The sequence below is a fragment of the Sceloporus occidentalis genome, unplaced genomic scaffold (assembly GCF_023333645.1).
Source record: "Sceloporus occidentalis isolate IW3139 unplaced genomic scaffold, rSceOcc1.0.p SCAF_1, whole genome shotgun sequence".
NCBI lineage: Eukaryota > Metazoa > Chordata > Lepidosauria > Squamata > Phrynosomatidae > Sceloporus > Sceloporus occidentalis.
The window spans coordinates 233437256-233465171 of NW_028316981.1; the positions used below are offsets into that span (position 1 = coordinate 233437256).

Here is a 27916-nt window from a genome sequence, read left to right on the forward strand (position 1 = left end):
TTAAAACATTTTAATTATTGAGGGGATAACTAAATGCCAAACTATAGTTACACTGATATTTTCCTGGATCCACTCACTGTGCTTTTGTTCATAACCTATGAATATAATATTGCTATTTTGATATAAAGAACTTGAAATATTCATATATAAATTTATATCCAATGGAGATTAATGATAATTGCACTCTTAGTTTTGCGTCCGTTCCTCTGAAGACTCAGGATTAGATCTCATGTATTTGATTCCTGGCCAAGGACCTGGCATTAATCAATGATCTGAAAATGTTTTTCTAGTTACTTATGGAAATGAATATTTTTGCTTTAGCAAACCCCTTCCTGCACCTGCATGTGCTTATCCTCAAGCAACAGAACTTTCTGCTCTCTCAGTGGTAGCCATTCTGCTCCACAAAGGGAGCCATTTCCAGTACACTCCAGGGGAGCCGCTGTTGGGGGAAATAATATAAACAGCTCTATCAGGTACAAGGGTTTGTTGCATGCTTCTTTAGAACAGAGCCAGTGGAGATGAGTGACCCATTACATGTACTTTTGTAGTACCTGTTAGTAGGAAGAATGAAAATAAACGTTGATCACAGTTCATGATGCTGTACACGATTTATTCCACATGGGCATAACCATGAGAAATCTAGAAGAATAACAGATATAGCAGTATTATTTATTTCACTTTTATGTTGCCTTTTGATCCCCAAAGGAACCTCCCCCCAGCAGTTCACATAAACATATGTACACTTAAAACAATCAACCCAGTTAGATTGTAAAATGGACACTACAAGATTGTTGCTTCTTCTTGTACACCTAGCACTTGTTAGCTTTATAGTTGATTGCTTGGGTTTGCTACAGCCAAAGCAGATTTTCAAAAGTAATTCTGAGCCTCTCCTATTCAAAGCAGTTCACTTTCAGATTCGTGGCATTAGCCTCAGGACTGGTCAGTCTATCACTGTTTCTTTAGATATCAGCATTTGCTGTAATGCGAGGTCGTTATAATAAAATTGGTTTAATAAGAGATTGTGTTTAGTTGTTAGAAGTTAGTCACGGTAGCAAATCATTTACTCTGGAGCAGCTCTGTAACATTTTACAGTACTACTCTGGATTGAAGCTTTGCCAACCACTCCTCTTTCTTAGTTTCACAACTGAAACAGATGAGCAGAATGTGTTGAGTCTGCTCTCTGGTACAGATCTACACACAGATATAAAGCAAGGGTAAACTGAAGACAAGATGGCCAGAACAATGTATTGTGATGAAAATGGGAAAATACAAACAGCGATGAAAGGACAGTCTACAAAAATAACTGAACTGCAAAGAAAAAAGCAAACATTGTTGATTTTGGACATTTTTCTTCTCTGGCAATAGCAAAGCTGTACAAATGTTCTTTTAAAAAATAATTGTACCCAAGGTAAAGGACTGATTTACACTGTACACACCTTCATTATGTATAAACATATCAACATTTGCATTTTATATGCACACTACATTTATAACTCATAGTATTTAAGTACATACAGTATTATGTCTCTGTTTCAAATTAAGGTGCAATTTATCAAAACTTCTGTTATCTGCATTTTCTTTAGTTCTCTTTGGCACATATCCTGGTTTACATATTGAATACAAAAGTGTAAGATTGGGTTTGTCTAATGCTACAGAAATGTTTGTGTTTTGATAGTACTTAAGTGCAAATTTTCAATCTAACAGGAGCTTATTTACAAAAAAGATGTTCTCTGAATTTTAGTTTGTATTACAAGTTGGATAGATAACAAATACTGTGGGAGGTAAAACAAGGTTATAGTTTGCAATGCTTTTTGTCATGGGAGAATCAAACACTATGTAAGTATCAGATAAAATGCTGAATATTATGGAGTGTTTGATGAAGAAGACAAACTCACATGGTGACCAATGTGATAATATGTTATCACTATACTATGAACACATATAGTAACAGGGAGATAGACAGGGTCTGGTGGATAAGCTGAGGCCTCTTTGACCATGAACTCTGTTTCTTTGTCTGAGGCTTTCCATTGTTGCCACTACAAAATGGTGGGGAAAGCCTGTTGTGGAAATGGATGTATATGCCTTGCAAACAGTGGCTTCAAATCTCTTATTTGTTCTTGCTTGAGTTGATAAGTATTAGCAGATTTCAAGTTATTTCTGGATACTTCCAGATGAGGACTGATATATGAGGAAAGCTAAATTATAAGTATTTCAAAGCTGCAGCAAAGTTATTGGGATTGGCTTAGTATTTGATGTCTTGCTTTGTCCTTGATATAACTGATCATAGGAAAGAAAAAATATAATAATGAAATCTCTTATATACTTATTTCCAGTTTCCATAATTATTGGCTTTTAAAAGTACATATACATTTTTAAAAAATTAACATTTATTGCAGGACCTTTGTCATCTCCTTTTCCTATTTAATTAGTCATGAACTTGCCTGGCACACAGTAAATGTATACAGAACTGTCCAAGATGTTGTTCAAATAAGAAAAGTGGGAGCACAGAACATTTGAATGGAAAACACTGAATTATGCTCTAGAAAACATCACATCTTTCATGTCGTTGTCCTAACTTATGAGCATACTCAAAGCAAGCAGACATCTTGAATCCTCAGGAATATGATATAAATTATTTAAAAATACATTTTTTACAACTTATCTTTTTCATTAATCTGCCCACAACTATCTTTTCCCCAAAAGATTTCAGAGCTGAGGAAAAATCTAGGTTTTCCATATCACAGAAGGAGCATACTTAGCCTCTTAGGCTTGCTAAATAATTTAATATATGATGATGTCCTTCAGAGTAGGCTGATGTAGAGGAAGCTGGGTAATCTCAGCCTAGTATGGTGTAGGGTTTCACCTCTGTTGGGTCCCCAAATTCTGTGTTGTCTGGGAGCCTATCTATGTTGAGGATATGGCCATATTTCTGTTCTGAGGTTCCTACAGAAATCTCCACAGCTTTGAACATGTTGGCTACTCCTGCATCAAGTGATTGGGGAGGAAGAGAGACCATGTTCCCAGTTGTGGAGAAATATAAAACACTGGTAGCCTGCACAACAGGAGCAAAATGACTGTGCTCTTTGTGTTGTTGCAGCTGAAGAGATGGGTGGGCAGGGCTGTGAGACCGAGAATGTGTGTCTTCCTTTTGTGTGCCATCTTGAATATAGCCAAAAGAGAAAGCACAGCATGTGGGGTCAGAAGTGTGAGGGACCCAGAACATGGTTCAGCAAGGGACCTCCAGTGTCCTTTGATCCAGTGTGGGTGCCCTGTCAGTCAATCATCTTCAGAATTGTGATGTCTGAGTGAATGATATGGTGTCAGATTTATCTATGGCAAAAGCTCCATTGACATAGGATTTCTTGGTCTCTGTTTCCTCACTGTCAAGCATTGTTGTTTCCAAGGCAAAAGGATTCGCTATATTGACTTCAGAGCTGATGGCCATCTGCTCCAGTTCATTTTTGGAGAGCTTCTCCACAACTCCAGTTCCAAAGGCGTCGCCAAGAACATTCACCATTGTTCTGAATCGATCCCTATGGAATAAACATTTTGGGGCAGTTAGGGAAGCTGTGACTGGATTCAAAGCCAGAAATACTATTGCAGATTCATCCATACTGGGAAAATGTGTTTAATTTCCAGAATTAAATTTTAAGAGAGAATGGACAACTGTCTTGGGTCAGAGTGGCTGCATTCAAGAGGTAGCACTTTTATTTTTTTTTAAAGTTGTGAAAGTTCTCATTCTACACACACACACACACACACACACACACACACACACACACAATTTTCCCCCATAGATGAAGAGAAGTAAAATACATGCCATACTTAAAAATATCTAATGACCATTCTTGTTGGGATGGTGGAAGTTATAGCCTTACATATCTACAGAACACTGATTGGAAAAGTGATACAAATTAAACTGTTTTGGGGAAACATTTCATCTGTGAGATTTTGATCATAGATTAATTCACTATATTGACTTCATAGCTGATGTCCATCTGCTCCAGTTCAATTTTAAATATCTTCTCCACAATTCCACTTCCAAAGGATGGGTGGAGAAGGTGCAGCTTGCAGTCCACATGCTGACTATCAAGGCTATTTTGTAGCTCGCAGCCCATATTTTTTTAAATTGCCCCGAATGCCCCTAAAGAATAAGGGGAAAATTTTGCCCTTGAACTACAACGAACTACAGTGGAGCCTTATTATCTGCGAGCTTGCCATCAGTGGATTTAAGCATCTGTGGACAGCATGCCTCGTCCCACATTTTTTGGTATCGGGGAGGGTCCAAAATGGATCTCCCATGGATATCATGGTCTGACTGTATTTTAGTTCCAGGAGGGGCCTTTTCCCAAAAGAAGGTAATTCAAGGCATAAATGGGCAATGTGTGGCCTGTGCACGACATGGACCCCCCTAGTCCCCCCAGATCAAATGTTTTTTTAGCTCCCCAAATACCCTCAAGGGACCCGGGGCATTTTTGTCATGTTTTTGGGTCCCCTTTGGCCATTTTAGGTTGAGGACAGGCCTTTTGAAAAACAGGAAGGAAAAAAAAAGCCTCTCCTGGGCTTTAAGTGAGCAAAAGGGACCTAAGAACATTGCAAAATGTCATCTATTCCCTAAAGTTCATTTGAGGGGCATTGCCCTTCTGAACATGAATAACACCCAATTAATACATTTTAATTGGTAAGATGTTGTGGAACACCCAATGTGGAACACCCAATGGGTTTCCATGTCTGAGCAGGAATTCAAATCCTGGTCTTCTAAGCTTTAGTTCACTGCTCAAATCAAGACACCACACTGGCTCTTATCAGAGGAATATAGTACTGTAGTTCTGTCAAAATCTGTTTATATGGATGGAGAATTTGGCCTTGGAGTAAGTGATTCTCTACAAACCATTCCTAGTGTGGAGACCAGATAGTTACAGTGCCATTCTCATAAGGTATCTTTCCCAGCACATAGATTAGTGTTGCTGTTGCAAAATTCAGTGTTTTTGCCAAGCCCTACCAAATTCAGTATCAGGAAAAGATACATTAGATAGACTTGAAATATAAAAAATATAATTAATAAAGGAGCTATGCAAGGTGATAAAGTCCCCATTCAATGCTGAATAACCCATAAACCCCTCAGCCTTCTCTCTGCTATCTAAAATTTTATCATACACTATCCTTACAGGCCAGAAATAGTCATAAAATGATACATGGAATTTTCAGGATGTTGATTTCTGTGTTTAATTATGGGATTTTGCATGTGCACAACACATTCGTAGAATCACAGTTTACATACTCTCTGCCGGTTTAGACGTTATTGCTACACACAGCAGACAAGAAAAGAGAGGAAAAGCAGGATAATTCCATCAATCCTGCTGAAAGGATTCCTCCCCTTGAGCCATTTCGATCTGGTCATTATATAGGAGCTACTATTTGACTTCAGGAATTGCTGCCAGAATTTGCTTTTAAAACCCAGCCTTTCCAGTTGGCCTGAATTTTCTAAGTCACAATGCATGCTTTAATCATCATTTCTTAATTGTGCTGCCAACTGGATGTCCACAGGTTTTTCCTGCAGAGATCAATAGAAAGAGGACACTGGGTGGAAGAAAGGATGTGACAAATACACAATCTCATGATCATGTAGAGGCTCATCACCCATCTGCTCTTAAATCCAATGCAGTGACATCTATGTTCTGTGCAAAGCCAAATTATGCAACAATGAAAGTTGAATTTTATGATCTTCTAAACTAATGCAAATTAATCCAAGAGTTATGCATCCCCAAACCATGGATAAATGTTTTCAGCATAAACCTCAGATGCCTGACAGCCATTTCCAAGGAGAGGAAATCCTTTTCTACTTCTTGTCCTCCATTCCCTGTGTTCTCTCCTTTACTCCTGCTCTTGTCTCCTTTCTTGATCCAAATCATCCTGATCCCATAGCTTCAATATGTTTAAAAACAACAACACCCAAACAAACACCATTGGACAGGGGAGTAATTCCTTATGCCATTTTCATACAGGAGGCTTAAATTCATTTAGTTTTAAAGCAGATCCAAATGCAGATTTTAAACCTGTGAGGGATGAAACACAGACAGTTCCAAATGCTTTGTCCTCATTGACACTATTCTGACCTGATGCAAAAAACTATGAGCGGTTCATGTGATATCATACAATTACTATGACATATGAAGGGCCTTAGTTAAATATCAGAACCTATATTTTCCTATTTATTTCCCTCTTAATTCTAAAAATAACATATAGTGAACTAATGAATATTTTTCTTCAGGGATGTAGACTGTATGCTGTGTGCTTGATACAATTTAAATGTGCAGTAGACTTGCTCTCACTACTGGTCTAATAAAGGAGTGGACAATTGCCATGGCTGGGCACTGCTCCTCTATTTCTCCCACCCCTAAATGGTGTGTGTGTGTGTGTGTGTGTGTGTGTGTGTGTGATTTCTTTCCCCAACTGAAAATAGGAAAACGTTTTCCCCAAGTGCAATGACATTAGCAATTTTGCTGCATCTGGGACATTTTCAGGACCCATCTCTACCTTTTTAAGCCGTGATGAGTTTCTTTTCAAAAAAGGAGCATCTGATTACTTTCTGATTGGAAAAAAGGAACTATGGTTTAGTCACGCTGAAGGATTAAAGAGTTTGAAATCTCTTTAACTGCCATGACATCCTACAGAATCCTGTACTTTGGTCAGCTATTCAGCTTGGCCTGAGTGCTCTGGTACCTCAGCAAACTACAAATCCCAGGATTCTGTAGGAAAAATCATGGCAGTTGAAGTGGGGTCAATGTGCTTTAATTCTGCAGTGTGGCTACACTCCTAAATAAGGTGATGGCCTCTGAAAATGCAGCAACACTCCCACTAAGTATCTGGCAGGCATTTCTATGCATTTTCAGGTGACTTTTCCCAACCTGCTGCCCCAAATCTTGTGGAAATCCCTATCAAGTTCATATGTTTTATGACAATGGAGTTTATCAGACAAGGGAAACTGGAAGTATAATCTAATGGCAATCTGAATGCAATCATGGGGTTTCACGTTATTGTGTGATAACCCACTACACGCAAATTTGGGCAATGGGAAGTCAGTCTGAGCGCAATCATGAGGTTTCATGTTATTGTGTGATAGACTACCACACACAAATTCGGGCAATGGCATGCTATTTTTGGGCAATGGGAAGCCAGTTCGAATGCAATGAGCATTCATGTAATTTTGCTAAACTACTGACTTTAAGTGAATGTGTTCTGGCCCCACTTTCTTTTCATTCAAAATTAAGAGAAATTCCTCCCATGTGATAAACTCCAAAGATTGGCATGCTGCAAAATTGAGAGACAGGTTCAACAGGAGAAACTTACAGAAGCCAATCCACTGCTATGATGAGGGTAACATCTTCGGCAGGAAGTCCAACCGCACTCAGTACAATCACCATAGTAACTAGTCCAGCCTGGGGCACTCCTGCCGCTCCAATGCTAGCTGCAGTTGCTGTTACACTGCATCCCAAAACAACAAAAGGGCATTAGACATCTCTCTGCTTTGTTTGAATTTGTGCTGTCAGTAAAATACTTTTTGAAATTTCTGAAAGTTACAATTTCTTTATTTCAAAGGGAACCCCACTTGCTCAATGTTTGCAAACTATAAATCATAAATTTAGAATATGATCCCAGCCTAATAATAATAATAACAACAACAACAATAATATAAAGGGGGGAAAGACACAGTGCACTGGATAGCAATTTACTAGCTAGAACAAAAATGCTTTTTGCAAATGATAAGGAAATGTGAAAGCAGCAGTGGAGGAACACTATAAGAAGAGATGGTATTTATTCATCAGTTTTACAGCAGATTTCTCTCTGCTTTAGGAACAGAGTTCAGGGTAGCTTGAAACAAATTAAACATTATAACACAACTAAGTAAAACAGTAGTAGATAATACAAACAGAGGCTACAGCCACACTGCAGAAATAATGCAGTTTGATACCACTTTAACTGCCATGGCTCAGTGCTATGGAATTCTGGGTACTGTAGTTTTGTGAGACATTTATGGATTATTCAGATGGTGAAAATAATGCATGTAGACTGTGGCTTGAATCTTTGTTGTTCATATGCATTTCAATTGCATCCAGTTAAGATTAAGCAGGCTGCCAAAAACCCCACTTAACCAGGGATAATTGATGTCGGGTTTTACCCTGAGTTTTCCTAAAAGTTTTGTATTCTCAGCTGTGTGAACAATGTGAATAGACCCAGGATAAACTGGGATAAACCTCTGAATGCCTTGAATGTGCTTCCAATATATTTGCATCATTGCCTCCATCTTTTTTTAAAGCGCTGACATGTGCAAGCAGCCAAACTCTCAGATATGTGCATAGATGTGGCTCCATAGTGTGAACAACAAACCTGGAACAACTGTCCTCAGACAGTGCAACTGCTCTGAGCCAGGACAGTTAAAGCCATCTCGAACTGGATTATTTCTGCAGCGTATTTTGGACTTTAGAAGAAGGAATGAATGGGGTAATCCAGTCCAAGTACAGTGCACCCGCGCCATATGTGGGCTCACTATATGTGGCTTCCTTAAATTAGAAGTGTGGAAGGAATTGAACAATTATCCAATTTCCAAATGTAAGAAATTCCATCAATTTAAAATCATTATGCTTGTTGGCCTTTCTGTGATAGGACTATATCACAGGAGGCTTGAAAAAAGGAATTATATCAGGACAGTAGTGTCTATTGGGGATACCATGGCTGATTACATTGCTGATAGCTGCTTGCTGGGCAAAGCTGCTAAGACGCAGGAAAGAGATTAAGGTGAGGCTGTTGTCTGGTTTGAAATAACAGTAATTGTTACAAGAGCAACCATTTCTTCTTGACTGCAGTACTGAAAACAGCACCTCTCACCCAGCATCCCTCCTCTCCACCTCTTTCATCTCTTCCTTATGAGGCACAACCTGTAAAGTTGACCACTTTGCAATGTAAGCATCTTGGAACTTGGTTATCAAAGGTGGCATGGTGCCCAAATATGGCAAGTCCAGCTGCTTTAGTAGTCAAGTAGACTAGAGGAGCAGCTATTCAATGAAACTTTCAACTGAAATAAGGAATTAGAGCCAATTGCTTTTTCAAGGCTACTAAAATCCAAAGGATCTGTATACATATTTCAGATACTTCAGTCCTTATTCACCTACATCATTGATTTACCGATTCAATAGAACTGCAGATACTGCTGTCCTCTGTAAGTAATTTTATTCTCAGCAAGACTGGGGAATTTTACAGTTGGCTCACATTTGTGTGTATTAAGCACTATGAATGATAAAAAGGGCTCATAAGGACAACAACAATTACCACCACCTAACTGAAAAGAATGGCAAAGCACAAATCTTACCTAATGGTCACAATCTGGCCAATATCTAGTTCTAAGTCATTCAGCTGTGCAATGAAAACAGCAGCCACTGCTTCATATAGTGCGGTACCATCCATGTTGATTGTAGCTCCAACTGGTAAAACAAATCGAGTAATTCTCTTGTCAACATGGTTTTTTTCTTCTGCACAGCGAAAGGTGACAGGTAAAGTGGCCGAGCTGTATCACATACATTGGGAGAAAAATAAAGAAAATACTTTGAGAAACATATTAATAACACACCAACTAAGTGCCTATTAATTTTGCAACCTGTGTAAGAAGAACTAAGGCTGTGATGGAACTACACCCAATGGAAATCAAGATGTGAATTTTATCTATCAAATGGCAGAATACAGAAAACATTTAGAAAAGAAGCAACTGTATAAGCCTTACCTTGAAGAAATCATGAGTGCTGTCAAAAGTGCTTGAGCCATCCCCATGGCAAACTTATATGGATTTTTCCGGACTATGATTAAGTATATTAGTGGAAGAATTACAACAGAATGGATTGCAAGCCTAGGGGAAAAAGTATCAGATATTACCTAGCAATCAAGTCTTAAAGAACAGGCTTCTACAAATCTAACAACAGTGAGATAAGTACTTTAGAAAACTATCCTAGAATTAGTAGAGCATTCCTGTTTGACTTTCAGCACTATCTCTGATGACAGATCATAAGTATGGCTGTGTAGCATACCAGCAGAGAGTTTAAATCTCACATTAGCCATTCAATTCATTAGATGGCCTTAGGTCTTAATTACATATTTCAAAGGCAAGTAACTCAAACAAGATCTCTGTGCTTCTGTTTTTCCTGCAGAAAAAACTGTTTTGTGGGAGGGCAAAGTGGAATAGATAAGTCCCATGAAAGGAAAACCTTCCCACTTCCCATAGTAAATATTTCTGCATGGTACCCATAATTACAATGCTATAGCTCAGTGATGGTGAACCTATGGCACGCGTGCCAGAGGTGGCACTCAGAGTCCTCTCTGTGGGCACATGTGCCATCGCCCCAGAACAGAGTTTGCCAGAGTTTATTACTAGAAAGCCAGAGGGACACAGCACTTTGCAATAAATAAGTGGGTCTTGGGTTGCACTTTGGGCACTCGGCCTCTAAAAGGTTCACCATCACTGCTATAGCTGCACTCTGTCTCCAGATCCAACCCTCTAAAACCCATTTTAAAAGCTAGGCAGCCATACCAAGCAAAAGAGTTTAGTGGTGCTGACAATCAGGTCCATTATATGAAGCCACAGTGCAAAAGGAAGTTGTGACAGAACTCCAGAGGGGTCCCTGCTTTTGCTCGTCACACTGCAGCTCACTGACAATGGTGATATGATCTTAAATATGCATATGAACAGTTATAAGTTTGTAATTCTAGCTCATGACACCATTAACCTCCTAACTAATGCTGGACACTATTTATGTCTCATTATTAGCTGAAAATGGAGAGAAAGAAAAGAGTACTAAATGTATAGGATTTTGTCTTGTATATTTCTTGGCAACAGATGACAGAATTTAAAATGGTGCATTACAAATTTTAGTATATTTTTACTGCCTGTGAAGCATAATATCTGGAAAATTAAATTCCCTTCCCTAGACAGGTACAGAAAAAATTGATATGTCATTTAAAAATCAGATATATAAATCTATACATTAAATCTATACATGTAATTGTTGTTCAATGAATGACATACCCACTTAGCACAGTGGCCATATAAAGACCCAATTTGCGAAAAATTTCCCAGTCTTCAACTTCTATTATCTTTCCAGCAATCAAAAATAAAATACCCATTGGCATATACCTGGAATGCACAAAACATCAGGATTATTCCATGATAATTTGCCGAGTAATATTTTTACTCAAAGATAAAATCATGTTGACATATACAGGCTGAATATCTCTTATCTGAAATGCTTGGGACCAGACGTGTTTGGGATTTCAGATTTTTTTTCAAAATTTGGAACATTTACATATATTTAATTAGATATCGTGGAAATGGGACTCAAGTCTAGACATGAAAGTCAGTCATTTTTAATCTACACCTTATAGACAAAACCTGAAGGTAATTTTATACAATATTTTAAAATAATTTTGTGCATGAAACAAAGTTTGTGTACACTGAACTAGCAGAAAGCAGAGGTGTCACTATCTCAGCTACCCATTTTGGATTCTGGATATTCAGATAAGGGATACTCAACTTGTATTGCCATCTTAGGGGCTCAACAGATGGCCTTCAGCCCCCCTTTCCTAGCCGGATCAGGGCCATGGCAAACTCATGCCGTAGCCCTGATCTGGCCTTTTGAGAGTGCAAAAAGGAACCACAATAAGCGAAAGGGTGTCATATGTATGGCAGCACAGCTATATGGTGCTCCTTCAGCACTGCATCATTTGGATGCAGTGCCAGAGGCGCACCATGATGCCATACACCTTCTGGAGCAGCACACAGCATCAGGGTGCCCTGGGGGAAGGCGGAGTTGGGTGTGTGTCATGAGGTCACTGTGCTCTGACTTTGCCCCCAGGCTGGACTTTCAGGCCAGTCTGTAAAGGGCCTCAGTGGCATTTTTGAAGTAAAGGCAGGATATAATAGGATACTGGGCATGAGATTTCATACTTAATGTCATTTAATAGGCTTTACTACAAAAATATTTTAAACTATTTGCATAACTTTCCTTGTGTATGTCTCAAAGAATAGAAAGGAATCTCCAGAACTTATTTACTTCTACAAGCATATAAACCATTTAAAAGTTGCTTTGTTCCATACTAAGATTTAAAAATGACTTAAACCAACCTGTAATCTGAATGATCATGTATAGCATAAAACCATACCAAAGATTCTTGTTAACATGGCTGGAATCCTGTTTGGGATTTATGTATGTGCAAACCCCATAGTTATGTTGCTACACAGTGAATCCGATCCCCATCCGCCCTCCCTTGAACTTTCTGGGAACCACCCACTGCAATCTATAGGGGCCTGTTCCCTTGTCTCTCAAGAAGCTACTGACTGATGTTACCTTCCCTTCACATGAGAGATCTCCATTATGACAGGCAGAAGTGGGATCCCTGTTAAAATTCCTCCTTGTGCCAGAGTCGCTCACATGAAGGGATATGTGGAAACACAAGTCAGCTGTTTGCTTAGCAACAGGGGAACACACTTTGAACAATTCCAGTTGCTGTTTCCTGATAAGTGGGGATTGGGTACTTTAATGGTCCTTATATGATCCCTAGACTATCTAGGGATCATGAATACCAGATAGTTATAAACGCATAACTCCAGGTTACGCATTTATGGGGTGAAACATATGCACCAAATAGTGGTATCCACCTGCTTTGAAGATGGGGCGTTTAGATGATGTATGCCTCCGAAGTTGGTGGAAACTGGATTGAAGCCACGCTCCGGGGCTAAAAACTATAGCAAAAAGAATCTAGGATATTCCAACTTAGTCCAGAAAATGTGCACCTTCGCAGCTGCATATAAATGCCCTGATGCGAGAGCAGTTCTGAAGGAGTGATCCATCCTAACTCTAATCCTAAAGCTATATACACCCCGATGCAAGTGAGCATTACAAAAGGACAGAGCTGGTGTACCCAAACAGTTGGGATGGCAATGCAAAAAAGTGGAAGTGTGACGCTATACTGGTGGAGGATAACAGGTGCGACTGTGTGACTGATCAAAGGGGCGGCTATCCAATGGGTTTACATCTAGGCAGCAGGCAGTCACCAGTGGTATGTTTGTGTGACAGTGCACATGCATGGTGGGGAGAAGAAGAAAAAATAACTCAGCAGTGCAGCTTCATGCCGTGCCATGCAGTTGGGCTGTGTGCATTTGGGTTGCCTTGGGAGTGGCTGGTGAGGACAGCGGAGGGCTGACCCACTTCTGGAAAATGCAGGTTCAAGCTGTTTTTTCCTGCTTGTCTGTTCCACCCCTATAACTCCCAAACAGCATTCCAGCCAACATGATTAAACTATAAAATTAAAAGCCATTTAAAACAAAGGGAAACATTCTGTACCAGCTAGCTAGTTAAGTATACTTAATTAAGGGTGCATCCACATTGTAGATATAATGCAGTTTGAGGCCACTTTAATGACTCCATCCTATAGAATCCTGGGAAATGTAGTTTTGTGAGGCCCCAGCATTCTTTGGCAGAGAAGGCTAAAGACCCTGTAAAACTACAAATCCCAGGATTCCATAGGATGGGCTAGGATGGGCCTACAGCACTTAAAAGTGGTGTCAAATTGCATTATTTCTACAGTGTAGATGCACCTCTAAGTAACTTAACTTGGCTAAATAATCTTTTTTTGCCCCCCCCCATAAAAATTGACAGAAACATTATTTACTTGTGCTCTAATTGCTAGTAAAATGGACCTCTTTCTCAGCATGCAGCTGATGCCCAATAAAGTAGGTTGTTTTTATTGGTGAAGTTAAAAGCATATCAATTGTGAATACAGAAATGATACCATAGTTCAGTGGTTCCCAACCTTCCTAATGCCGTGACCCCTTAATACAGTTTCTCAAGTTGTGGTGACCCAAATCCATGAAATTATTTTCATTGCTACTTCATAACTGTAATTAAATAGGTGTTTTCCAATGGTCTTAGGCAACCCCCTTGAAAGGGTCATTCGACCCCCAAAGGGGTCCTGACCCACAGTTGGGAACTACTGCCATAGTTTAACTCAGTATGATTATTTTGTATGATTCTAAGTACACTGAAAAAGAAAATATTACAACACAAAGAAAATATAAGAAGAATGTTAATATGGTCCACAATATTTCAGACCATTTACAGGCAAACAGATTCATAACATAATTTACGTAGATTCAAACGTGAATATCAAACACTGTTTCCCAGCCATACCACATTTTAACAACTTTTAAAGGGCTTTCTTTGAAGAGGAGGAGAGAAAACTTCACATGTAAATACCTCACATTTGAAAAAACACTGGCTAAAGTCTATTGATAATTGTATTTTAAGTTTTCTGTAAATCTCATGTATCCATTAAAATATTCTGAAGTGAACATAAGACCTCAGGGAGCTAATTAAAAGTTATTGTTCTACTTACCACATTATTATCTGAACTATATACATTGTGGCATCATTCAGTGCATTGAAAAAGTCCACCAGCACTTGTCCCTTTTCTCCCATTTTCCCGATAACAATTCCGAAGACAAGGCAAAAGACTATCAAGCCAAGCACATTAATACCATCGGAATACATGCCCACTATTTTGTATTCTTTAGTTTTGTTCTGAAGATTGAGAGTGGAAAGAAAAAAGTTACCAATTGGTTACTAACTAGCAGAAATGCATTTGGTTGATCTGAAACGCAGGCAACTTTATTCTTGTTTGGGGAACTTTTGTTGTTCTGGTTGTTATCCACCCTTGAATTGATCTCGACCCATGGCGACCCTGCAGAACTATAGCACTTACATCTATTTGCACTTTGTTAGCTGATTAATTTGTTCAGCTACAATTGGGATAAGTGCTAATTTTATAGTACTTAATGGCTCCATTTCATGAGAATAGAGCAGAAATGACCTTAAAAGGATTTGACAGGTTTCTGCCTTGAACAATATGGTCCTGTTGATCACTTTTGCTTTACATAAACTATTATAACAGGTATATACAATTACAAATATAATTAGACTAGACCAATTCTAACGATATAATTTCAGCAGCAAAACAATGCAATGTCATACAATAAACAGCAGTAACCACACCTGTGAAGTCACTGTTGTCATTATAGTGGTGAATGGCTCTCCTGTAGGGACAGTGCCATTTTTGTCTCCTTCATCTGTGATTGTTATTTCTTCACGTTTCGTCTTGTACTGAAAGTTAAGCACACATAGATTTCATGGTGATGCATAGGGGCCGAAAAAAGAAGCTACGTTTTAAACCATAGCATATAAAACAATTAATCGGTGCTAATAAACATTTGCATACTATGAAAGGTTATACAAAAGTAACAAGAACTAGGAAATCCATGCTTAATACAGTACAAACTTTTGCAAATAGTAGAAAATCACCATAAATTGTTATATAAGCACAAACATTAGTTTTCTTCAGTAATGAAACACGTTTTCTTTCTGGATGCATCAGACTGTTACACTGTCAAGACAATCTGTCATCTATCAACAGACTGGAAGTTAGTTTCTGTGAGAAAATCACTGTCAGGGAATCTGAAACTATAATCAAGCCAAAGGAGAATAGGCATTAGAGACTTCTGAAAAAAATATCTAAATTGCACCTCATACTAGTTGGAGATCTCCACACACACCCTCACACACATATATCAGTCTCAGGTTATATTTTGCAGTGCAGTTAGGATTTCTTCCCTCTCCTTGTTGGAAGAGCCCATGTGCTTCAGTAGATAATTGCAAAAGTGGTTTCTTATAAATTTTGGATGAACTAGGCACCTTGCTTCTTAAACAAAGAGATATAAGGAGAGGAAAAGACTGTGGTGGGAAACTAAAGGAAGCTAAACCATGTATATCCCCTTGAGACGCATATGGGACTCAGCTAAAACCAAACCAAATCTAGGTCCTATTTGAACTCACCTGTACAGGCTGAAAACAGAGGGCATAGACTCAGATCGGCAACTTGTGGCCCTACACATTTTGCTGATGTTGCTGAATGGCAACTCTGACTAAGCCCTAGCCAGCATTGCCATGGGAAGGAAATGATTGGATTTGCAGTCCAAAAATATATGAAGGGGCACAAGATGCATGCTTCTGCTAAGAAAAGGACCAGTGAAATTGAGGATGACTAGTTCAAAGTAAGGATTCCTACATAAAACCTTGGATTTGTGGATAGGTCTGATCAGAAGAAATGAACTGACCAAATAAATAAATAAATAAATTTATCCTGGGGGGAAAAAAACCAACCTGAAACTCAACAGAACATTCCAGGGAACTTATCACATCACATATTAATGAGTGTTTGAACTCTTGTCTCTTCCTATGTTTCTACTCCATAAAACAAAACAGAACAAAAACCCAAAACAAACAAACAAACAAACAAACAACAAAAAGGGAATTTTTGCTTGTTATCATTAGATGTTATTTTTGATCAAGAAAGCTATATCTATGGCACCCTTGTGAAAAATACTGTCTGGTATTTACAATTTAAGCAACACATAATACTGTTTTAGGGGACATTTGGGGGGAAAAGTACCAAGTGCTTATTCAAAAATATCTAAATTGAACTTACCTGTTGAAAACAGGCTTGTACAAGGTTTTCCGGGAACATATTCCTATAAAAGGATTTAAAGGTATCCCAGTGTTATAATGCAAAACATATTCAAGAAGCAATTGGCCAACATAAAAACTTATTCCTAATGTTTAGGTGGAATCTCCTTTCTTGTAGCTTGAATCCATTGTTCTACGTTATAGTCTCTGGAGCAGCAGAAAACAAATTTGCTCCATCCTCAATATGACATCCCTTCACATATTTAAACATGACTATCATGTCACCTCTTAGCCTTTTCTTCCACAAGCTAAACATACTCAGCTCCCTAAGCTGCTCCTAATCGGGCATGGTTTCCAGACATTCCACCATTTTGGTCATCCTTCCCTGGACACATTCAGTTTGTCAGTATCTCACTTGAACTGTGGAGCCCAGAACTGGACACAATATTCCAAATGAGGTCTGACCAAAGCAAAATAGAGTGACACTATTACTTCCCTTGATCTTTATATACTCCTACTGATGCAACCTAGAATTGCACTGGTTTTTCTAGCTGCTGCATCATCCTGCTGATTCATGTTCAGCTTGTGGTCTGGTAAGACTCCCTTCTGCATATATACCATTGTCAAGCCAAGTGTCACCCATCCTAGATCAGTACATTGGTACCATACATATCTCCCTGCTGAAATTAATTTTGATAGTTTTGGTCCAGCTTTCTAATCTGATGAGGTTCTTTTTTGAGTTCTCATCCTGTCCTCTGCTATATTACCTACCAATACTAATTTGGTGTCATCTGCAAATTTGGTAATACAGCCTCTATTCCTTTATCCAAGTCACTGATAAAGATATAGAATAGCATTGGGCCTAGGACAGAACTCAGGGCACCCTGCTAATCACTTCTCTCCAGGATGAAGATGAGCCATTTTGAGCACTCTTTGGGTTCAAACAGTCAACCAATTACAAACCCACCCAAAGTTCCTGAAAACAGCATTCCTGTGAACTACTTTGGGACCCTTTCTGAGAGAAAGGCAGCACATAAACGAAATGAAACAAACGAATGAATAAAATAATATAGCAGCCAGAAAGGCAATATTCTGTTCCATGGTGAGCAGCAGTTCAGGATGAAGAAATTACCTCTGCTCAAATTTTAGGCATGCACTCTTCCTTCCAACACAAATTCAAAAGGGCATCCTAAATCTTAGTGGATAAGTTGATGGGAGTGGGTTGGGAAATGAATCCTTAACTATGGATTTCACCCATTATTTCAAATGCTCACCTTATTAAGTCTAACATGGCATCCACTGTAGACACTTCAGGTGTGCTGCCCATTCTGTCAATTTCATCAGCTTTCTGGGACACTCCTGGCTTGATAGTCACAACCAATACAATCCCTGTAATTGAGAAAAATCCATTTTGAAAAAGTGGAAAACTTGCAAAAAGCATTTTAAAAAAAGGAAAGCCAAAATTATGCCTACAGCTTGGAAAAGTTTCTACAGTTCCCAAAAGTTGTATTATAAGAGCTATATGCCAAAACAGCAATGTTTATGTGCTCTGATTGTATCTTTCTTAATATAAAGGCTTGGCTTTTCCAAAAACTCAATTAATTATTACATGATACAAAGTCATCACATAAAAGCAGCTGAGTCTGACCTGTGGGATGACAGAAAGGTCCACAAGTCATTTTGTACTTTGTGGTTGGTGAGCAGAAACCAGCAATAGCCTGTTAAACTATCTTAGGGCCAGTACAGATTGGCAAAAAGAGCTGGCTTCCTGGCAGCGTGGGGGCATCGCGTTCAGATAGCAGCATCCTCCCATACCACCGGGAAGGTGCACGGCTGACTGAATGTGCAGTGGCTTCATGACATTTCTGTGGTGCAGAGTTTATGCAAGCTGTGTCTCAGAAACCCGGAAAATATGCCACCCCAGTGGCCAAGGTGCCCCTTTCCTGGTGCAAAAACGAGCAACTTTCTGCTGCTTCTTTTTGTATTGGGAAAATGCCAGATTGGGGCCAGGGCGTGTGGTTGCAGCGGCCCCAATCCAGCGCTCAAAGGGATGACCAGAAGCCGCTCCTTTGGAGTGGTCTGTTTCACCCTTTAGTCATCTATAGTCTCTTGAGAACTTATTGTTTCCCATTCAGAGTTCTATTATTATTTTATACTTATTTGGAAATGAATAACAAAATATGTTTACTGCTGTAGATCATACACAGTAATGTCAGTGAAAAAGAACAAAATTTCTACATAACACAATAAGCTCTCCTTAATGTTAATAGGAGGAGAAGCAGGTATTATTAGTTCTGTAATATGCAAGCAATCCCTTGGTGAAATCTTATTCTTTCAAGGAGAGTTCTGTATGCCTGTGAATTGGCACATGGGGAACATAACATGTTACAAAAAGCATCCTGGTCCATCAAGAATGTCTGTAAGTGTTTACATCACCACCCAGGGTATATGTAATTTTGTTTTTACTGTTTAGGAGTCTAGACATGGTAAGAAATAAGTAATTATTGATGGTTTCCCAACCAATTAAAATACCCATAATTCTACAGTGCAAAGCGATTTAATGATAATAAAACCTCATATTACCTAGGATTACAGCAAGGGCTGTTGTGAAAAAGTAGTATACAACTGCCCGCAAGCCAATCTTTCCAGAAACACTGGAGTCCAAAGCAGCAACACCTGGGAAGATTGAGGGAGGGGAAGAGACAGACACAATTTTTAGTGCATAGATATGTATAAATAAATGTAGTGTATTGTTATAGTTGGGAGACCGCGTGGTGTAGTGGTTTGAGCACTGGACTACAACTCGTGAAATAGAAATTACTTGAAAGCACACAACAACAATTGTTATAATTGTGGTATTGATTTAACTACAGCATCCTCCACCTTCTTAAGAACTATCTTGCTGAATCAGACTAAAGGGCCACCTAGTTCTCCATTCTAATAACACATTTAGAAATGTATAAAGCTGAGACTGAAGGTGATGCTCCTTACCCACAGCTTGCCCTCATAATGTATAATAAAAGGTACATTGATGCAAAGACAGAGATCCCATTATGTTATCATAGCCAAAAGTAGATCTTGGCTCCTGTTCATGCTAGTTGGGGGATAATTACTTTTTTTATCTCTGCCTAATAGTCATCATTCTATCTTCTGGTGTGTTTGTGTGTTTATTTCATGGAATCATAGAGTTGGAAGAGACTACAAGGACCATCCATCCAACTCTGCCGTAACATTTGTGACATTCTACTCCATATGGTATGCACCACCCTTTCAACTTGCATGGGGAAAGACAAATACTCTTTAAAAATAACACAGAATATTGTATCATCTTAAAAATAAGTCCACAAAATCATATGCCATAGTCAATTTGTTAGTCTTTTAAATTACCATGAGATTTAATTTTGTTTTCACTGCTAGAGACTGGCCGGGCCATCTTTATGGAAATGGATGCTTTTTAAAACACCTGCGTGACATAGGTAATTTGTGTTATGAGATGAATGTTAATGTGTGTCTTTACCCAATTGAATAAAACCTATGTTTTAAAAGAAATAGTTATGATATTAACTTTGGGGCATGACTTACTGGAATTAATGATTGTAGGTTTTGCCTCTCAGGGGGTAATGATTTAATTTAAAAATATGCTGCCAGTCAGCAAATATTGCATTGGTTCATCAAAGGCAATTTTTTATAAGCACAAAGAGAAAGAGGTGGTGACAATGTTGCTTAAATTATTCCCTAATTAACATGTCAGTAATTTCCACTAGAACCTCTAACATGTTACTACATCAGCTGCTGAAATGTGGACATGTTGTTTGTATTTTCAGTCCTAAAAGGGATTCAGGGGGAGGGGGCACCTTTCTGGTATTGATAATGCAACAGAGTATTCCTAACTGGCTTCATTCTGTGGACAACCAATGTGAAGGAAGTGCTGTTGTATTTATTTTCTTGAATACTGTACTGGCTATGAGTCCATGGGTTGTCTATATTGATGAAAAAAATTCAGCTTCATCTCAAATATTTTTGATCTAACATGACCCCACAGTGACACTGATAGTGCCATAATAATAATAATAATAATAATATTTATATCCTGCCTCTCCGTCAGGTTTGAGGCAGCATACAATATACATAAAATACAACAATATAAAATATTGTTGTCCCTCCCACCAACACAACAGTTAAAATTCCCTTATAACAGTACTGTACAGTGCCCAGAAACTAATAGGCAGCCAGTGAAGAGATTTCAGTATAAGTGTTATGTGACCAATCTGGCTGCCATATTTTGGACCAATTGAAGTTTCTGGACTAAGTACAAGGGTAGCCCCATGTAGAATGCATTACAGAAATTGAGTCGTGAGGTTACCAGCACATGTACTACAGTTGACAGGTCCCAAATAAACCAGACTCAAATTGTACTGACTGCCACACATTTCCCATGTCCAAATTCAAATTGGTACAAGAGAGAAAGACTTTCTTTCCTTCCCAGCATGTCATAACCTATCAACCCATAGCCTTATTGTTTACCTGTCAATCTTGCCAGTTTGCAGGATTACAGTTTGTAATCGTGTCACACAGTGAGTGATCATGAGTAAGAGAGGGAAGTCTAAGTTTCTCTTTTGTATCTCTGACTAGCTGTTGATTTATTTTTTAAAATGTGTTTTTAATGTCTCCTGATGCACACATACACACATACATACACAGGACAGAAGCTGACCATCTTTACTGTGATGGCCAGCAATGGAGTGCTTCATCCTGGTGGCTGACGCTCCCTTCCCAGCTGAGCCCCACTGGCAAAGTTGTTCTGAAGACAAGCAACGGTGAGGGGGTAACCCAATCTACCTATCAACATTGATCTCATGGCTGGGCTTGGATGGAAAGGAAGGTAACAACCAGGGTACAGCACTTCACTGTCGGCAATTGCAGTGTAGATGGGCAGTTTTATTCCCCATGGCGTATTGGAGCTAATGTTAGATCAGGCTACCCCTTCCCTTTTCCTTCCCCACACCCATATGAGCGAGTGAGTGAATGAATGAGGGACGGAGGGAGGGAATGTACACACATTTGGGTGCCCCACCTCCTGTAAATACAGAGGGATGACTGCATGTAAAAATATACTAAATACAGTATACCTCCATTTCAGAAGTCCAGCTAGTCTTTGGTTAGTACTGTATGTCCTGCCCATTAAAAAAAGGTGACACACACCAAGCTTGCCAGACTAATGCCACCCTCCAGTTAGCCCACTGACCCCAATTCCACCCCAGTCCTGACACAAATGTAAAGAAATCAGTTTTTTTCCAAAAACTGCAGAGTAAAAAGTGAGTGCTTAAAATTCGCATTAATGCCATTCTCCAGTTTCTTTCATGTTAACAATGAGGCCAGAGTTATTATACAAAGGAGCCAGAGAGAATCCTGCCATTTCCCATTTCCCAAGCTGCACCAGCCTCATGAAGCCAGAAAGGGGCTTTTAGCACAGTGAGTTAATGGTTTCCTCTTGCACTACTGGTAAGGTTGCAGTCATCATTCAATACAAAGCTATACATGTGTAGCCTTTTGAAAGAGCTCACTGAATCCAAGCTGCAGTCTGAACCTTTACTGACTAAAGTGAAGCTCCACAATAAGGTTTTAATTGTTCACAATTTCAGTTTCAAATCTTCAAGGGGGGGGGGGGTATAACTTTCATTTTAAAAGTCATTAAGGGAGTCTTGTAGTTAAAAATGTCTCTTTTCAGAAATTAACCAGCGATAAAATCTGAAAATCATCATTGACTGTGAACTGGCTGCATCTCTCCACTCTTTCTCAGAGCTTCCATCAAAGCTTGAACAAGTCACCCAGCTATTAGAGGAAAACTGACAAGATCCATTTCTTCCTCCGTTTCATTTTAGTCTGCACAATAAATTGGTCATTAAACAGGACCAGCAAAAGCCTGGCCTGTTTAACTGCCTCTGCCAACATAACTATATTTGATGATCAAGCTATAAATCATCTCCCTACAGGGACTGATCTGATACTGCATACTTGGCCAGATCCCAGGGCAAAGGGTGGGTTGTTGTCGTGCTTGCATGAGATATTGACTGTAGGGACAAAAGATCTGACTTTAAGCACCACTCTCTCTTCCTCTGCCACGTTAAGACAGTGGTTATTACTTAACCCAGCACTATCAAACATTAAAATGAGTTTTCCTGCAACAGGATGCACACTAATTGCTTATGCAAATGATCACTTCAGTGCATGGTTTGGAACAAACAAGTATCTTATTGTATTGTGGTTATGGATTGTGGACATGCCAGCAGTAACACAACCAACGTGATGCATCTGACATGCTAAGTGTGGTCTCGTCCATTAATGCCAGTTGTCTAAGGCTGAATAGTTTTAACTAATGTTAAACTAGCTCACTGAATCAGTGAGATTTGTCTATATATGTGGATTAACCATTCAAAATGTTTATCTAATGACAAATCAAATAATCACAGATCAAAAAGATTATCTCATCACAGGGAACAAACATGCCAGTTCTCTGTATCACGTCCTCTATACTGACAAAAAGAGCATGCAGTGTAGTCAGAGAAAAAATACATAGCTATCAGACAAAGGCCTGTTCCGCACGGGCCTTTGCGGCGCCCCCGTCATGTGCTAGGGGTTGGCCGAGGACCTAGTGTCCATACCGGCCTCACCCCTAACACGTGATGGCAGCGTAAAAATGGCCACGCCCTATACACATGGGCGCGGCCATTTTTACGTGCCAGACGCTTAGCATCCGCACGTAGCATCGTGAAAATGATGCATCAAGTGCGCCATTGGCACCTCATCACGTCATTTCCGCGACGCAAGAAGAAGTGCCATTTTGGTGCTTCTTTTTAGCTGTGCCTGGAAGCCTCGCGGTTTGGCCGTTGGGGCTTCTTGGCGCAGCTAATGACGGCACAGGCAGAGCGCCGCTTTTTGGTGCTCTGTAACGCGCCATAGTATGTAAGTGTTCTCCAAAGCTAGTATTCAGAAAGCAGAGCCAAAATAGTCCTTAGTCTTAACAGACAGTCAAACGAACCAAACAAGGAGGATCAATAAGTGAAGTCAAGTAACAGGGTCTAACCAGTTCCATTTAGAACAGAAAGTAAGTAGGAATATTCCAGGAGACAAAATTTAATGTGTAATGTTTTTAACTTTTTAAAATTGTTTAATCTGGAGTGGACGGTTTGTACTTGCTGAGAGTGGTTAGACTGTACATGAGAGGGACTATTAGGCAAGAGCTACGTAGTTATATGGACAGATGCTGTCTTAAGAGAGAAGACCCGCTGAAAGTACCACCAAGGCCTGAAACACATGGACCAAATAGAGTGGGTTCCGGCTGCTTCAGGGGTGTGGCATTTAGATGTTGCATGTCCCCAATGTGGCTGGAAGCTGCTTCAAGGCTGTTTAAGGTGGCCTGAAGCTGCCAGCAAAAGGAGCGGTAAAAATCCTCTCCTGCTGGTGGCTCATTTGGGATCGTGGTGGTGGCCCACTTTAAGACTGGGTTGTCTGGTCACCACAGTCCTCAGACGACCGGGGACGGAGCACTCCTTTTGGCCTATCTGCTTCAGCCCCAGGTATACTGGAATTTGTTAAGTTAATTGCTCTTTTTGCAATACCTGTAAAATTCTGGGAGAGTTATGCATGTGAATTGCAACTGTAGCCAGAGCTCTTAATATAAACAACTGATGCAAGTGCAGAGAGAGAAAGAGAGTGAATGAATGCTTGCCTCAGAATGCTTGTCTCCCGGCATGCTTCTCTCTCTCTCTCTCTCTTCTCTCTCTCTCTCTCTCTGTGTGTCCTGCTTCAGCCGCAACGACCCTCAAACTGACCCCTTTAAGGGATTTTGGACTTCAGCTCCCAGAATCCTAGGCTATTGGCCAACATGGCTGATGCTTCTGGGAGCTGAAGTCCAAAATCCCTTACAGTGATCAGTTTGGGGATCACTTCAGACTTCCCTCCAAGCCAGAGCTCTTAAAGAAACAGCTACTGAGGGAAGGCAGGGATACACACAGAGAGATTTATTGCAGTCTACATGTGAAAATCATTTGCACATTTGATTGTTTTTTCAGGATGCATGCACATTTAATATTATAGGGATGGAGGCACATTTGGTCCCATCATGAGAAAACCATTAGCACATTTGTGTGCAAGTGCAGATTGATCTCGATTTGCGTGTGAAAACCATTTGCACAATTGTGAGTTAATAACGGTTTCTTACCATTTTAAACTTCCAATTTTTCCCCGTCTGATAAACTTCAAAGATTCTTTGCATACTCCATGCACCTCTGTGCACCTCCATGACCCCTTTTCTTTATTATGTTTTCTCTTCACAAGCATTCTGTGTATTTAATAGCAGCAGGTGATGCAGCTATTCAACAGGTATCACTTACCCCAAAATGGGTATTGCATAATGTTTGGGACGCTACTTGAGACATCTCAAATTACTCAACTGCACTTACGTTCACTATCATACCCTCATCCCATGTGAAAAATGGCAATAGTTATACCGTCCAAGAGTTAGGGATGCTGCAAGGTTGACTTTGCTAATCTAGTGAAAAGTGCTTTGTATGCTAAAAAAAAAAAAACCCCAAACCACTTTCAAAATGCTAATTACTATTATAGGCAGTAATGACAATATAGGCTAACTGCAATGACAGAATTACGTAATGCAAGAAAACCTTTCTTCTATGAAAGGAACTGTTTCCTAAAACCAATAATCTCTAAACATGTCCAGACATCTTCCCAGATTTGATATAAAGTCATTTTCTTTTTAAAGAGTCAATCAACAGTCCAATTCTATACATGTCTACTCAAAAGGTAGTACCAATGAGTTAAATAGAGTTTACTCCTGGGTATGTAGGTATAAGCTGGGTTCTAGCCTGAAAGAGAAAGTGATTCTGAAAGGGGGACCTTTACTTCCATCTTGTTCTCTGTCCACAGTCAAAACGCAAAAGTACAAAGTACAAATAGCTACGGCCTGTGACATTGGCCTATCCAGGTTGACTCTGCAGTTTCTAGCTTTAGATATCTGCCACTAGTCCAAAGTCCCCGTTCTAAAATTCCTCCCTAGATTTGGGGTGACCGGGCCTAAGATGATCTCATTGTGAATTAGTGTGTATGTTAGCCTTGTGTTCTTTATGGTAAATGTGACTCACTCTTGATTCAGGATTAAGGAAGCCAGTCAGAATTAACAAATTAACAAGAGAATTATATCCTGTGGAACAGCAATAATTTCAGTAAGTTCTAGTTATTGGTTCCAAACATAACAATATTCAAACTGAATTATGTCATTTTCCTTCAATCAATTCATAGACCCAGTACACAGACGCTTCCAATTGTCTATCTAGTCCTCTGACTCATCCAACTGTTCGCTGTCAATTGACAACCCTGCCTCTCCTGCCTCAGTTCCCTCAGACACACACTTTTCCTTTTATACTTTCAAATCCACCATCGCCACCCTTTACAGTTTTTCTGAACCATCATTGTCTGCCCTGAAACCAAGTCTGCCTGGTGTCTCCTTCATATGCCCCTCCTTCAGAAGTCACTGTTCTACTGAGTCCTCAGCAGGTCTCAATGAAAAGCAATGCAATCTAGCATCTTGACTTTTAAAAAATACTAGTCAACATTCAGTTCTTTCCTATGCTTACTGTATATATTCTTATGTCATTTCATTTTTTAGTAACATGAAGTGTGCCACATAGTGCACTGATTAAGTGTTGGACTAGGATTCAGGAAACCAGGTTTTGAATCCTTTTTTTTTTTTATTAAATTTTAATACAAACAATACAAATATATACAGTCCGACAAACATGAATCCTGACTTGGCCATGGAAACTCACCGGGTGACCTTAGGCGGGTCACACTCTCTCAGCCTCAAAGGATAGCAATGACAAACCCCATCGGAAGAAACCTGCCAAGAAAGCCCTGTGATAGGTTTGCATCAGAGTCATCACGAGCCAGAAATGACTTGACACACAACAACAGTAACATATCTCTGAAACACAACAATTGCCCTTCACCTACTGACATTACTATACTTATAGCTTACTGTGCTGATTTCTTTTACCGCAGAAATCACCTTTTCCTCTTGATTTTAGGTCTGACCACTTCTTTAGTCACGCTGGGAAGTTTTTCTCTGGATTCCTCTTTGTGAGCCGCCTACTCTACCACTTGAGCACCAATGTTTACCTCAGGTGTCAAACTGTATATGCTTCTTTTTAAAACTTTGCACCACCTCTTTCTAAGGTATTCAAACTGGGCCTTTTCACAGTCACTTGATAATCCCCTTCCTTACTACATCTTTTTACCACAGGAATTACAGTACATCTGTCTCTGTAACACAGCACTCCTGACATATTTCTGCCAACTCTCCACACACATGTCCTCTTTTTGGCTTTCCCTCAACCAAACAGATCTCCTTACTGGATCATTTGATCTGTCAGTGGATCGCTCAATCCTGTCACTGGATCATTTGATCCCACTGCTTGGCACCACACTGTCTGTCTGAAAAAGATGAACAGAAACCATGGAGAGGCACCATGCTGTTTCTTTGAAGCTGCCCAATCAATTCTAAACATGGCATTTGTATAGGGCAGAGACATGACAGCAGTCAGGGCCTCAGAAAGCACAGACAAAGCTTTGAAATCTCTATGGATGGAAGATTCCCCCCCTCATTCTAGGAAAGAAGGAGGTATTTGGTGGCAGGTGATTCTCTACTGGAGGGAGAGAGGCAGTGGCATGCAGACCTGATAGGATGTTTTGGTAGAGGGTTCAAGACATAAGAGAGAATCTGCCAAGACTCATTATGACACCAAAAATAACCTTCCCTTTGTGTTTCAGGTAGCAACAAATGATACTGAAATACACATCTCTCAGCACATTGCAACTGAATGTCAGGCTCTGGATAGGTAGGTGAATCACCTTGAGGCATAGTCTGTTATTGCATCACTCTCTCCTGTTTCAACTTTGTAGCCCAGGAAGAGAAGGAATACTAGGGGCACGTTCCCACTGTGATTTAAAGCTGATTGGGTTATATGACTGTTGTCCCCTTTTGAAACTGGTTCTGATCCTACTTTGATCAATTTCTGTTGTGATAAAGCGAGGCAAATGGAAAAAAATTGGTTTTCCCAGACACTAGTTTCCTAGCGGTTCTTTTGGAAATAATTGATTCCAGAGCATATTCAACAAGTGGGAAAGACAGATCTGCATCACATCATTTTGGAGGGGAGGGACTAATGCCAGAGGGATATTTACCATCCCTCCTCAGTTTTTGGTAGATCCACCATTCCCCCAACCCCAGCACTGCCTTTGTGCTTGTGATGTGACCTACGGGCGCATGATTTTTTTTTTAAAAA

The 27916-nt window shown here is 39.7% G+C and overlaps 1 protein-coding gene across 2 annotated transcripts in view; it reads right to left on the bottom strand.

Moving 5' to 3' along the window:
* Positions 1–595: 595 nt before the first annotated feature.
* The window catches only part of LOC149323616 (excitatory amino acid transporter 3-like), a 58425-nt gene continuing 31104 nt past the window's right edge, over positions 596–27916 (bottom strand). Inside the window, exons 3-12 of one of the 2 annotated variants that reach the window (XM_089490122.1) lie at positions 19143–19235; positions 17834–17948; positions 16582–16624; positions 15093–15200; positions 14437–14621; positions 11072–11179; positions 9776–9898; positions 9368–9562; positions 7351–7485; positions 596–3533 (exon numbers count right to left, since the gene is read on the bottom strand). In XM_089490122.1, coding sequence (XP_089346248.1) covers positions 3287–3533; positions 7351–7485; positions 9368–9562; positions 9776–9898; positions 11072–11179; positions 14437–14621; positions 15093–15200; positions 16582–16624; positions 17834–17948; positions 19143–19235 — 1352 coding nt within the window. In that variant the 3' untranslated portion in view covers positions 596–3286. The remainder of the gene's footprint in view (positions 3534–7350; positions 7486–9367; positions 9563–9775; positions 9899–11071; positions 11180–14436; positions 14622–15092; positions 15201–16581; positions 16625–17833; positions 17949–19142; positions 19236–27916) is intronic. The other variant, XM_089490114.1, reaches the window with a different exon arrangement.